Raw genomic sequence first — 13,541 nt, 5'->3', positions numbered from 1 at the left:
TACTTCTAGATTTAATTTTTTAGTCTAGCCTCTATCCCAAAGAAAACATGATACTGGTTTTTCCATAATTGGTTACCTGCAGGCATGAATAAGAAATAATATTAATTTTGTTTTCCAGTGTTGACTTGCAATACTTTGTAGAACCACAGCTTTTTTTGTGCCAGTTTTAACTTTTATTTATTTTCCACTTTATTCTAGTTGTAGATATAAGAAGGCTTATGAGGCAGAGTTGTCTGTATTGAATGAACTTGCTTGTTCCTGTTCCCAGGAACTGTTGGCTCTTCTCTCACTGAAGCACCTTCATTGTCCAGCCCTGAGGAAAAACAGCTGCATGACTTGAGATGTTGAAATATCAGGCTCCTGCCTCATTTTTCATAGCAGCTTTGTATTTTCCTCTCATCTCTTTGGGCAATGGTACAAAAGCAGGGCAGGGAACTTGGCCTTCAATCTCACACATGCATTCTCGCAGATGATACTTCTTGGGCCCAAAGGTTGCTGGATGTGATAGTTTTTTCCTTTCTCCTTCTTCTTTTTCAAGCATTTCTCTAGAAAAGAGATCTGTTTGTTACTATCAGAAGTCTGACTTGCAATACTTCCTCTCCCTTCCCTGGACCCAAGTTATCAGAAAGATGGGTTTACAGTTCTTACCTTGCTTGCGTCACTTTTATCCAGGAAATTGGTATTTCCTTCTGTATTCCACAAAACTTTATAATATATATGCTAGATGGTATCTGCTTACTGCGTGCTACTTACTTGGTTTTCCCCAGGATTTTTTTGACATGCTCTGTTATCTCTTTGTTGGTTTTATCTTCCACATCAACCAAAACTTGTTCTCCACTGTCTGTCAAGAAAAATTCATAATAGTGTATCAAAGGATACCACTTCCTCCTGCATGCTGTTTGGAGAGGCTTTAAACGCACAGAAATGAAGGATCTCCTTCCCTTCTGCGGTTAATGTGTAATGCAGTATTTTTAGTGGAAAAGCAAAATCTCTGTGAGGATGAGTGTAGGGGAGCTGCTAACGGCCAAAGCTCTGTTCCAAGCGGCTCTGTCCCCGCGGCCGCCGAGGCAGGGCCGAGCGAGCACCACACGGAGGGCCGTAGGGGCGCTGCGGCTCCAGCGGGACCTACCCAGGTAGAACCGGAGGAAGGGCGAGGGAGTCATGTTCCTGAGCAGCATGATCTGCACCCAGGGGTTCTTGTACTGGATCTGGGGGATGTTGAAAAACACGAACTTTCTGGAAAGAAAGAGAAAAGCACACAAGGGCTGGCCCGTTGTCGGTGCGGAGGGCGCGGCCCGCGCAAGCCCTGGTGTGTTTGCAGGGGCAGCCCGCGCTCCCGCCGCGCCCCGCGCTCACCTTGCGCCTTCGCTCAGCTCTCCCGCCGTGTTGTAGTTCACGGTCATCACCTTCACCGAGCTCTTGAACACGATGTCGCCCTGGCTGAGGTACTGCAGGGTCCGGCGCACCGGGAAGCGGCCCTTCATCGGCATCGCGGCGGCGGCCGGAAGGGGAGGCAGCGCTCCGCGCGCCCCCTGGCGGAGGCTCCGCCGATCCCGTTCCCGGCAGTGCCCGCGCGGGGCGCGCGCTGTGCGCGGGCCCGGCCGCGTGAGGGCCCTGAGGGTGTCTGAGGGGCACTGAGGGGCCGTGAGGGCCCTGAGGGTGTCTGAGGGGCACTGAGGGGCCGTGAGGGCCCTGAGGGTGTCTGAGGGGCACTGAGGGTCCTGAGGGGCCCTGAGGGGCCCCGCGCACAGCGGCGACATCTGTTCACGACGAATTAAAAACGTAGGAACAGCCCTGTCTCCTCCTAGAGAAGCTCCTTGGAGTCAGGAAGGTAATGGAATTTCTTTTCCATACCAGACCCGGTTAAATCTCTCTAAGATAATCACTGTGCTGAAGGCAAAATGATGTTTCTCCCTAAAAGATAGTAAATTATGTCTTTGGCTTAGCTCCTGTTCAAGAGGAACTTAAATGAACTTCAAAATAAAACTCAAGAATGCAATTACATTTGTAATTCACTTTAATGGTAGAAACCTCATTTAGCTACTAGTATTAACTGCAACAATATAATGTCACAACAGCATTTAATAAAATGCATAAGCTAAATCATGCACTGCAATACTCTATATACAAACATGACAATGCAAATTCCTCTTTGTGACTGAAAACATTGTTTGGATATAAAATTTAGTTTAAAAAAAGAACATGCTATTGTTTTTAAATGCTATCACACACAACAATACTGATTTCACAAAAGAAGCTGTGAGAAATTAGAAACTTTTGCAGTTTTTAAAATAAACAATAGTTTTCTAAATTATAAGGAATAGAGACTTCCAGAAAATATCCCAAGGAACTGAAAGTAGATGCTTCCTTTTTTAAAAATTTGCTGATTTTTAGGAGCTCAGCACTCCCTAGTATGCCAATACAGATACAACTGTGCACTTTTCAGTTAGGAAATTATGAACACTGCCTTCCAGTGTATTTCAGAGTACAGATTAATTACAAAAAATAGTCCAACATCTGATCTTGATTCCATATACAGAAAATTTAACATATACCGGCTGTAAGTAAAATGTTTTCTTCTTAAAGACTGTGCTTTTTGTTTTAAGTTTATTCAGTCCTACTTTAACCCACAGTCATGAAAATACCGTAAAATGGACCTGTGTTGTATTATTGCAGAGCCCTTATTGCCACTAAATTTGAGCACATTTTGTCCTTCAGAATACAAACAATTCAAATGTGGAATTTGGTTCACTGAACTTTGCATTTTTTTTTTCCTGAATTCACAGTTGAGTTTTTAAACAGATTCAATCTTGCATTAGTGCCCCAATTGGCATCCTAAACTTTAAAATTATTCCTGCAGTACAGTGACTTTAACAGACTTTCAGGTTTCTATTCACCTTTAAAGAGGAAAGCAAGCGTTCCAACACCACCAAATTGTCCAGACACCATTGAAGGAACATCTGTCACAGAAATTCCTGACATTAATTTACATATTTTTCCTGCTGAAAATCACAGAAATAAGGTTTTGAAATGCTACAGGTTTATTCCTATATTTGAAATAAAAGCTTACAAATGCTCACTAACCAATACACTAAGAAAGACAGCATTCTCAGCATTTTCCATAGCAAACTTTCCTCAGACTTGTGGTTCTCTTTAAGCATGCACAAAGTTCATGCTATTTTGATTAGTGTCTTATTATTGGATTAGGCATACACAAGTCTTTGTCACAGTGAGCACAAAAGGTGGAAATAAATGCCCAGAAAATTCTATTTCACCTTTTTAATGACAGAAACAAGACTTGCTGAACTACTGCCCTGCATGGTCTGTGAAATGGTTTTTTAAAAACCCACAGTTAACAAACAGATTTACTTTATGGAAGGCTTCCTTTTTAACTTCATCTAAAAGGAAGAAGAACAAGCTTTGATAATGTAAAAGCTTGAGTCCTCATTATGAGTAAGAAATTGTCTTTCTCCACATCTCATTTCCCAGCTGTGTGCGCAGGTCCCACGTGGACAGTGGGACTGTCACAGGCCGTGCAGGAGCTGCACAGATTGCAGACCCAGGAGAGGACAGATTGTGGAAACCGACATTAGTCTGACAACTAAATTAAGAAACTAGCTGTGTTCAGTTTAGGTTGGAAAATAAAAATAAAAACTTTGGAAAGTGAGTATACAATTGAAATGCATTGTGAAAATCCTGAAGATGTCTTGATGCTTGCTAAGAAATAAACTACCTGCAATGTCCCTACTATTTAATTACCATTATACCAGAGCTGCTGTTTCACTGACCAGAGCACACAGTCTCTAACTCACAGGTTGATTTAATGAGATTGCTATGACAATATGACTATTGATTTATTAAACAGCATCTGTTACCTCCTGTTCTGTGTGCTGCAGTTCAGTGATAAATGGCAACTTGGTTTACTTTCAGTTAGCCATAGATGAAGACTTAAAACCAAAAAATCAGCCTCTTACCAAGCTTCACAAAAAATACAACTTTACAAAAATATCTCAGGAGGGCTGGAAAAGAATGAGTATATAATGAGCAGGGAAGCATTTTCTATGACTATAGTTATTTATTCATTATTTTTAAAAGGCATTATATGCTCAATTGACTATTGACTAGCAGACCTCTATAGGTCAAATGAGAAAAAGTAAAGAGAATAATATCAAAGCCAGAAAATTCATAGAATATATTTGTCAGTTCTGAACAGCAAATAGTGGATTCAGACTGGTTTACAAAAAAGGTGCAAAGCTCTGAAATTTGTGAGGATTCACCAAATTAGGAAGCTCTTGATTAGCAAATGAATAAAAAACTTTAGCACATAGAATAGATGAATAATGTCTCCATATCTGTACATATATACATACACTACACATTTCCTATACACTGTACAGAATATATTTAGACAGAGAGGTATAAACATATACATTCATACACACATACATACAGCTATGTACATATGCATCAGCTGCTCGAGTGAGTTCTAGAACTGAACATGCAGAAATGCACAATGGTGGGAGGCACAGGACAGACGTGTATAACTCTATCAAACCCCTTAAAAAGAAAGGCAGGAATTTAACAATAATAAGCCATTTTCAAAGCATTCACGTAACTCAGGATTGAACAGATTGTGGGCATTAATGGAACATTACAACAGTATTACCTGTGATGAACTTAGCTTGACTTCACAATAAAAAACATCTAAACTTTACAAAGAATTTTAATTTAACTTGTCACCCCAGACCTTCTAATTTTTTTTTTTTTTCACACATAATTTCCCATATGTTGATAACACTGATTGCAGCTGAAGTAGGGTTGTAGCATTATCTAACAAGAAGGGCTAATGGCATCAAACAATAAGCCTGAACTTAATTCAGGAGTATTTACTGTTAAAATGACTCAGCAACTTTAGAATTAAAAGGTGCAAAAAGCAAATGCTTTCATTTTCTCTCCTTTGCCATCCCCTCTTGGTAATTTTTCATGTAAGGATGTTTCTAAACTAAGTTCCTGTCATTCAAGATCCAGTAAATGCTGGCAATTTGTCCCTCCTCTACCCCTCGCCTTCCTCTCTAGGGTGACCATGCCTCATTTGGCTGATCCCTCCTGGATGTTTGGAGGTGTTCGGACTGCACACTGTTGTGTGCTGTTGTCAGCTGGCCCATGCTTATCACCAAAGCCAACTACTGCAAAAGCTCTTCTGTTGCTGTGTGGCCAATGTGGCAAACCGTGGGAACAGGTGGGAATCTGCCTGTGTTTTCTGGCATTTATGCTTTTCCTTTTATGGACAAGAGTAGGTGAAAAAAAACCCCAACATGCCCTGGTTTTGCACTATTAAGAGTAACTGGGGAGGAAGAGAGGGACCTCAAATAGAAAATGAACATTTTTGTTCTTTCCAGGATAGTATCATCCAGTAGGTATGTGCTGGTACACCTGTGTGTCTGACTGACCTGCCAGTTCTACTGCTCACTTCTCCTGATTCAAACAGGGCCCTGACTGGTGCTGTTAGTGCAGGAAGCTGCTTTATCACTGATTGAGCAGTACCCTCAGCCCATTCATTTCCAGTTCTGTCTTCCTGGTTAATCTATATTCCTGAAACCCTTTGCTAGTCATGCTATTTGGTTCTATTTTTTTAAAACTGTCTTTTACTAATTAAACAGCAGGTAATCAGGAAAGAATCCTAACTACTGTCTGAACTTTAATGGGCAGAAAAATCTACTGACACCTGCAGTATCCTGAATGAAGTAATTAATTCAGGAATGAGTCCTGTGTACTATACAGAACAATAAAAAAAAACACGCAAGTCTTTTACGGTCTCTGCCAAAGGAGAAAAAAGAGTCAGGAAACTGATTTCACCTACTTCAGTCAGCTTCAGCCCTGACTTGGCTTCTCTATGGCAGCCTCAGAATGTGCCCTTTGCCAAAGGGAACTGTAATGGTGATGCAGAGCTGCTGGGTTCTGCACACAGATCTGGAACCAGAGCTCCTCACCAGAGGCGTCGTGGCTGTCTGGGGGGCCATGGGCTTCAGAAGATGGTGAAAGGAGACTTGGCCAGTGACGCCAACTAAGCAGTGGAGAGCAACCGTAGTTTCTTGCCACAGTGTGCTCTGAAAACTAAGCCTTCTTAATGATCTAACATTTTAAGGCAGCTAAAAGAAAGCCTTGTATGACTTCTTAGAAGGATCTCTCCCTTGAGATAATTTTTTCTTCTACCAGTTTCATGCCAGAGTAACTTCACAGACACCAAAGCATTGCAGCCAATTCATAAGCAATGTAAATAGGCTGAGAAAGATTACTTTTGCACATGATACTAGTTCTGACTCTACAGTCCCATGTAAGTAAATAAAAGGAAGAAAAGAGTATACCTACATTTGTCACAAATGCAATTAAAATCATATGGGACAAAGCTAGTCCCAAGTGCTTTTTATCTACAAGATTCAAATCCAGTTCCTTTGCAAAAGAGTTGGAAAATAAATGAAGCACAGTGGACATTACTGCCTCATTATTATTCCCTACGCTGCCTCATTATCATGCCCCAGTCTCAGTCAGCACAGAATTCTAACATTTGTCTGATGGAATTGTGACTAGTATACACATTTGCTCAGGTTTAGATAAATCAAATCAGATAATTTATTACTGTATGTCTGTCAAGTTAAAATATTTTCGTTTCAAGAGCAGCAAAAATAGAACCACAGAAGTTCTGAAGAGAATAAATATTGGCACAAAGTAGAGCTTCTTCCTGGAATCACTTTGTGACTGTGATAATTTGACTCCAAGTTATGGTGAAAAAACAAATTTGGCATTTAAATTTCACCTTTATGAAAACAAGTTATTTCTGTATTTAATACTCAAGAAATAGTTCTTCCATAATTGTTACAGCATTAAAAAACTCTCCCATATTCATAAGGAAAAGTTTGCACTTTCAAAGGATAAAAAAACCTCCAAAACTAATTTAACAGTAAAGCTACTAAGATTAGCCTGGTGCCATCTTCCAGTCACTGCAAGGAGGGATGGAACAAACCTCAGAAATTCCAAGAACTATGTCAGTGTTGCAGTATTTTCTGCAGAGACGGTGCAAAGCTTGTGCATCACAGGCTCCTACTGCCACTGAAAGGGATCGGTACAGGGGAGAAACGGGCCAGCAGGAACCATGTGAAGTTCAAAGAGGGGAAGCACAGAGTCCTTTTCCCGGGTAGGAAACAGCCCAGGCACCCACATATGTTCAAATTTCTACAATCCAAAATGTTAGTCTTGGAATCAAAGTAGTGTATAGTTGGAAAGAGTATTTCTTGTTAATGGCATCAGAACTAAGTAGCTTGGTTCTGACCTCTGCAAGTCAGCAAATCATGCTAATGGCGCTACACAGAGAGGGACTTTATAGCTTTTAGGTGAAAATATCCAAATCTTAAGGGTGGAACTGGTTCATTTCATCTGCTAAATGCATGCACAACTATGGATGGCATGGTTATTACTCAGTTTACAAAAATTAATATTTTATCCCTAATAAGCTATTTAATAACTATTTGCAGAGTAAGTAACTAGCAGGGCTTGAGCAAGGATATCATTATGTGGCCTTGCATTTGTGGGGAGTGTGGTTTACTTGTAAACAGAGCTGCATGATATTTATTGTTTCGATTTACGTGTGTAATGCAAGGCACACATTTTACATTTCATTTCACGTGATTGCTATGTTCCCAAAAAACTATAATGCCCCTTTCCTGAATTGTTATGATCACAAGTAATAAAAATGACAAATTTTCACACAGAAAATGGGGCACTTTTACTTGAAAAATTGGAAGTTGAAATTATGTTTGTCAAGAAAAAGCTAGCTGGTGTGTATTGAGATTTAAAACCAAATATTCCAATGGCTAGTTTTTGTGCTAAGGACTATTTCATTTACCATTAAAATGCTTTCTTATCTGCCTAAATTATTCTTATGAAATTCTGAAAGCAAATTAAGTTCTGCAATCCTTTTGGCAATAAAAATAATCAAATAGTTAAATGCATTCTTCTTGTAGAACAATGACGTAACCCAGTAAAATTTTAAATTTTAACAAAAGCAGCCACTACTCCTTCCAAGGTAGCTACTGTTTCTGATTAATCACCATTAATTTTTAAGTTGTGTACCCTAAACGTAAGGGCTGTGCAGCAGAAGTGCTGACACAATCCTGCAGCAGTTAGACTACAGTCAGGTGGTTGGTACTAAACCTGAAGTCCAGCTGACTTCACATGTAGAGAGCAGACTTTCCATAGCAAGAAAAATACGACAATTTCATTTGCTATAGCAAAAGCTGAGAGAGATACAAGTGCAGTATTACAATCTCAGCATGGATACTGGACTCTGCAATACCCTTCTGAGAAAAAAAGATACTGAATATGCTAAAAATAGTAACTGTAGAAGACTTTAATGCATCTAGAAGCTAAAATTAAATAGTCTTTTGTGTCACAGTAAGTGCTACAAATGTCAGCCTCCTAACAAGCATGAAGTATGCAAGCTCTTTTTGTTACTTTAGAAGCCTCATCTAAAGCTGCTTAAGGTCTTCTGGCTACAATTCAGACTCTGAAAAGTCACGAACACCAACCTAGTTGATGTTTCTAAATAAATATCAGTAACAGAAGAAAAACCAAATTGCTGAACTTACCATTTGATAAGTTTTGTCACATAAATCTACTAATGTACGAATGCCTCTAACACACAAATAATTAAAATAATTAATGCATCTAATGTACTAATGGCTACTACTACTAGCAAACATGTTGATGGCTCATCACTCGAGACAATTCAAAAATAGTTCATTTTATACTTCCATGGTGCATCAATCATCAACAGCAATTGTACATGAGTGAGAGTAAATCCTAACTATATTTTAGTTTCATACTGAGTGACAGGAAAGTTGAGAACACTGCAAAACTGGGAGGGAGCGAGAAATAAAGTGAGAGAGCTTTGTAATAAACTCATGCTGACGACCAGAGGTTCTGCACATTTCAGGTCTTAAATTGTACCCTGTGGCTACATTATGAGGGTGTTCAAAGTACAGAGAGGAGCATACAAAGAGCACACTCAAAGAGCATCACACAGCTCTATTTGAAAATTACTGCTCTTCCAGTTAATGACTGCTTTTCCCCAAAGTCGAAAGGCTGCTTATTGGAAGAACATTTGGCATGATTGTGTTTGTCTGAATAAACACTTTAAGGAACCTGCATATTTAATCATTATTGTGACAAACACTTTTTCTCTAGCGTGGGGAATTCCTGTAGCACATAATAGTCACTATGACTGCACTGTACCATGTATTACAACTGCACTAATTTAACAGATATAGTTTCATATAATGTGGATATCTGATTTAAGGATCCACATTAATATTTCATGCATAACATAACAGCAAGTGACTTTTTGTAGATTAAATGATTGTCTTCTTTATCATTCTACATTTTTACAAAAATCACTAGCATTTTGACTAAGGACATATGCATTTTTTTCATTTTCCATACTCATAAGCAGGATGTTGATGATGCTGTTGCTCTGACAAGAAGTGATTACAAAGTGCTAGTATTATACCCTGGCATTTGCTAGACATTCATTCCAAGGATATTTTTAAATATATACATACTGTTCTTTTTACTTTTAAAGTAATTTTATTACTACTCTGATATTATAAAACTCTTTTTACCACTGATAGTTTCTAAATACAAAGCATGTGAAAAGTATGTTCAGTAATCTATGGCCTTTTAAATGAAAGGCATCAAAAATATTCCTTGTGGCAGGAAAGGTCCTATAGTAGGTGTTTTAATAGCTGCTTTAAATTTTGTCAACATCAGAAAACAACAAGGAGAAATCTGTCAGGAAACTGATAACAAGTTGGAAATATCTGCACATACCAAAACACTACTCTTTTAACTTCGTAATTATATGGTTTTTGTGAAAATTACTTCAGTCCCTCAAATGACGTGGTTCCCTCTATGCAGACATGCCAGTTATTTGACCATTATATTCTGCTGTTTCCATTTTGAGAATGTAGGGGATTATGCTGTCAATGGGAACATTTCCAATGAGACCTGTGAAAAACAGTTCCTCGGTGATGCTAGAGCTCATCAGCCTAAGTGCTGGCAGGCGAACTAGGATCCGGGCTAGCCTGAAAAAGAAGTTCAGTGGATTATAAATACATGCAAGACCAGTTTAAATACTCTATGGCTAAAGAGCTGGATCTGCCTTTATTATTACCATAATTCATGAATAGGCATAAAGAGGCAATTAAAGCTAATTTGGCTACATGACAAAAAGAATTGTTGCTGTTCTATCCTGCAAGCAAAACGAAAGCCAAGTAGCTTTGTAGTTTTCCAATGAAAGGGACACGTTAATGCCCTTTGTAGACAGAACATGTATGTACAAGCACACAGTTTTCTTGGCCTGCTTTTGAAATTCCCAGCTCTGGATAAACAATGCTGGGACTAATAATATTCATGTTGATTAGTGTGAACATTTGCACCTTTTTAAGAGTACAATGCTTAATTAAAATTTCAGCCATAAACAGCATAGTCCTCAGTTGCCTAGCAACTTCATGCCAAATGAGATAGCAGGAAGGGGGCTGGATGTGTAGAAACAGAAAAAAGAGAATCTGCTTCTAATGAGAGAAGGAACTTGGGGGAATGTACTGTTAAGCATAAATATTCCCAAATTGCCCTGGTGTTTTATTTACTAGGATGTTAACAGATATCCAGTACAATGAAGTGACTGTATTGAAATGCTAGACTTCCCATTAATATGAAATTTAAGACAGTGATGAAAGCATTTTGCTGCCATTCATGTGGCAGATGTGCATCACAAATGCTAAACCAAATAAATTTTCTGAACCACAACCTTGTAATAAGATACACCTCAGGTAGCACTGACCACAGCTGCTCTGGAAAATGCTTGAATATTTATGGGGAAAACATCTATGGTCCATTCTGCTAATATACCCTACCTTGTAAAATTCAGGGCAAAAAGATTAAAACTATGCTGTTGTTTTTATGAAAATTATAACACTTGTCCCTCATCTCAGTTGCTCAGAAATAATCAGATTTGTTCTGTAAACTTGTCTATGGGTGAGCATGGAGATGGAGACACTATTACTTAAAATACAAGACACTGCTTGGGGAATGCAACTCTGATTTTCTTCTCTGAGACACTATTATGAGAAGTAAGTGTATGGAACAAATTTTATATTTAGTTTTATGGTAGATATTCAGCTCTCACTAATCAAACCAGAAGGCCTCAATTGTACATGGAAGAATGTGGGATTTGAGGATATTTCTGAGGTGGAGAATCCTATTTTCATCGCACCACAGTGTTAATTCTGTAAGATCAGTGCAGAAAACAGAGATGGGAGAAACTCTCTTTTTCAGACAGTTTTTTTCTCCTTTTTAGTTATTCCACCCTCAGATAGTGCTTAAGTGTTTGGGATTTCTTCTTTACATAAGGATGCCTTTCACAGTAAAAAAGAACAGGTTCTAGTATATCTTGCAGACAGAGGTAAGAAGTTCCCTGATAGTGCAGAGAATCATTGTGTTGAGGAATTTTACATTTTAACAGACATTGTTAGAAAATACGGTAATTGTTTCTAGCACATAACAAACAGAATAGTTGAGAAGAGAAAAAAAGGCAAGCTAGATAATTTCAGAGAAGTCCTTAGAAATTAAAAAAACCAAACCAAACAAACCCAGAGGAGAAAATAAGTAGCATGTGGGAATTTCTCACTAACAGAAGTTTGAGCAGTGGTTATTGTTCCTTGTTATATGTAATCGTTGTTTTTCCAAGGGCTATAACTGACAGTTCTAACATTTTTCTGCATATGCAACTTGAAAAACATTTCAAGGATGATAATCATCTTTCAGTTGTCAGAGAGACTTTAAAATAATAACTTGAAAAAAGAAGCAGTGTGAATTAGTCAGTTGAAGCAGTTGTCCCCCGAACCTCTAAAAAAATAAATAAGTCTGTTTACTTTTCTATACCTGACCATGAGAGTCTCAAAAAAACCCCTCAAAAACCAAGAAAGTACTAATAAATTTAATTTACATGGAGGAAGCTAGACAGCTATTCTTGTTTCTACATATTTTTAAACAAACCTGCTTGCTTTTATGAATTAGGTTTTAGTTCTTTCTCATCCACAGTCAGAAAAAACCCCAAACCCCAGATGTCAAAAACATCAATTACATTATTTTGTACTTCTGTTAGCTACAGCCCACAACATTACTTTGGGTACTTCAGACAATAAATACCTATAAGTATCTTCTGGATAGGTTTTTTGTACATAGTCCTGCAATTCCATCTGTGCCTTCTCCTGGAATTTTTCTATTTGGGTTGAACTGGTCAGACCAGGGTGATCTAAAGAAACAAAACATTTCTGTATGTCGATTGTTTCCCTATACATTGTGAAATAAATGTATTTATAAGACTCTAATATTTAATTTCAATGAAACATTTCTCTGTTATTGTGATGTTTAACATGCTAGCTGTATAAAGGTAAGCATTTACTTCCTGGCTTCAGAATTAGCTTGTTCCCTTTTCTCTCTAGAGCTGTGTGTGTCCATAAGAAAGTGGACTAAGATTAAGCCTGTACGTGTGTACCAGGCAATGACACAGAATTTGTTTTTAACTTTGCCTGTTTCAATGTAAACATGTTCGCCTCTGTGATTTGTTCTAACTAGGCTGGCTAAGCAGTATCTAAGGACAGATCAATGTCTTAATCTTTCAAGTCTGTCTCATGTTTTAATTCCAGCTGCCTCAGCTCCTCACACAGCCACATGATCAGAGCAAAAAAAAAGCAAACCCACAAAATATCACCTCTCATTGTATGCCAAAATATCTTCACTCTTGTGTCCAAACTGCTTTTCCCTTGAAATAGGAAAGAGCTACCTTGAGTTTGGGTAGTTGCTTTTCCAACTTTTTTTTTCCAACTTTCTTGCTTTTCCAACTCAAATAAAACCCCTAATAAACTTAACTCTAATGGGACAATCTCCCCAGAAAAATTCAAAAGAATATTTCAGGACACCAGAATCTTCTAATTAAGTTTTATTACAAAGAGAAAAATAGTTATCAATGCAAAAAAAAACCCCAAGCAAACACACCAATAACAATATATCCTTTTACTTTGTATTCTATTAAATACAAAGTGGTAAATACCTTTGAAATAAAATAAATAATATGCATTTCAGAGCAAAACTTTCCCTTTTACTCAGCCTGTCAGCAGTTGTAGATTAACCTTTGTGTGTCCTAGAAAATTCTGCCATTTTTGCCAAAAATACTACTACTTCCAGTTTCTTTAATGTCCTTACCTAATCATTCCAGAAAATTTCAAGTGTCTTCTTTGAGTAAATTTCCGTATTTCAGAAACACTTGACTGTACTTTAGCTATCTGCTGTCATTTTTTCAAAACAAATGGAAGACAGCCTGTTTACACTCAGTTTTTGAGATTTTGAGGAAGTTTCATATAAAATAGGTATTTCTGCTCATATTTCAGCTATTCCTCTTAAAAGTGTATTAAAAATACTAAAATTGA

At 38.1% G+C, this 13,541-nt stretch overlaps 2 protein-coding genes across 10 annotated transcripts in view; both read right to left on the bottom strand.

Moving 5' to 3' along the window:
• Nucleotides 1–150: 150 nt before the first annotated feature.
• Nucleotides 151–1,533, bottom strand: MRPS25 (mitochondrial ribosomal protein S25). Its single transcript, XM_041425782.1, has 4 exons — nucleotides 1,357–1,533; nucleotides 1,130–1,236; nucleotides 754–841; nucleotides 151–545 (listed from the first exon to the last, which is right to left on the bottom strand). Exons 1-4 carry the CDS (start codon nucleotides 1,488–1,490, stop codon nucleotides 353–355), a joined length of 522 nt encoding a protein of 173 aa, XP_041281716.1. The 5' UTR covers nucleotides 1,491–1,533; the 3' UTR covers nucleotides 151–352.
• Nucleotides 1,534–4,567: 3,034 nt separating this feature from the next.
• NR2C2 (nuclear receptor subfamily 2 group C member 2) overlaps nucleotides 4,568–13,541 on the bottom strand; it is a 36,707-nt gene continuing 27,733 nt past the window's right edge. For 7 of the 9 annotated variants that reach the window (XM_041425776.1, XM_041425774.1, XM_041425771.1 and 4 more), the window contains 2 exons: nucleotides 12,262–12,367; nucleotides 4,568–10,136 (listed from right to left, as the gene is read on the bottom strand). In XM_041425776.1, coding sequence (XP_041281710.1) covers nucleotides 9,962–10,136; nucleotides 12,262–12,367 — 281 coding nt within the window. In that variant the 3' untranslated portion in view covers nucleotides 4,568–9,961. The remainder of the gene's footprint in view (nucleotides 10,137–12,261; nucleotides 12,368–13,541) is intronic. The other 2 variants (XM_041425779.1, XM_041425780.1) reach the window with 2 other exon arrangements.

This window comes from Onychostruthus taczanowskii, unplaced genomic scaffold, assembly GCF_017590055.1.
Source record: "Onychostruthus taczanowskii isolate IOZ18803 unplaced genomic scaffold, ASM1759005v1 scaffold9, whole genome shotgun sequence".
Taxonomy (NCBI): Eukaryota; Metazoa; Chordata; class Aves; order Passeriformes; family Passeridae; genus Onychostruthus; species Onychostruthus taczanowskii.
The sequence above is the reverse complement of the archived record's forward strand: the minus strand, read 5'-3'. Positions and strand labels throughout refer to the sequence as shown.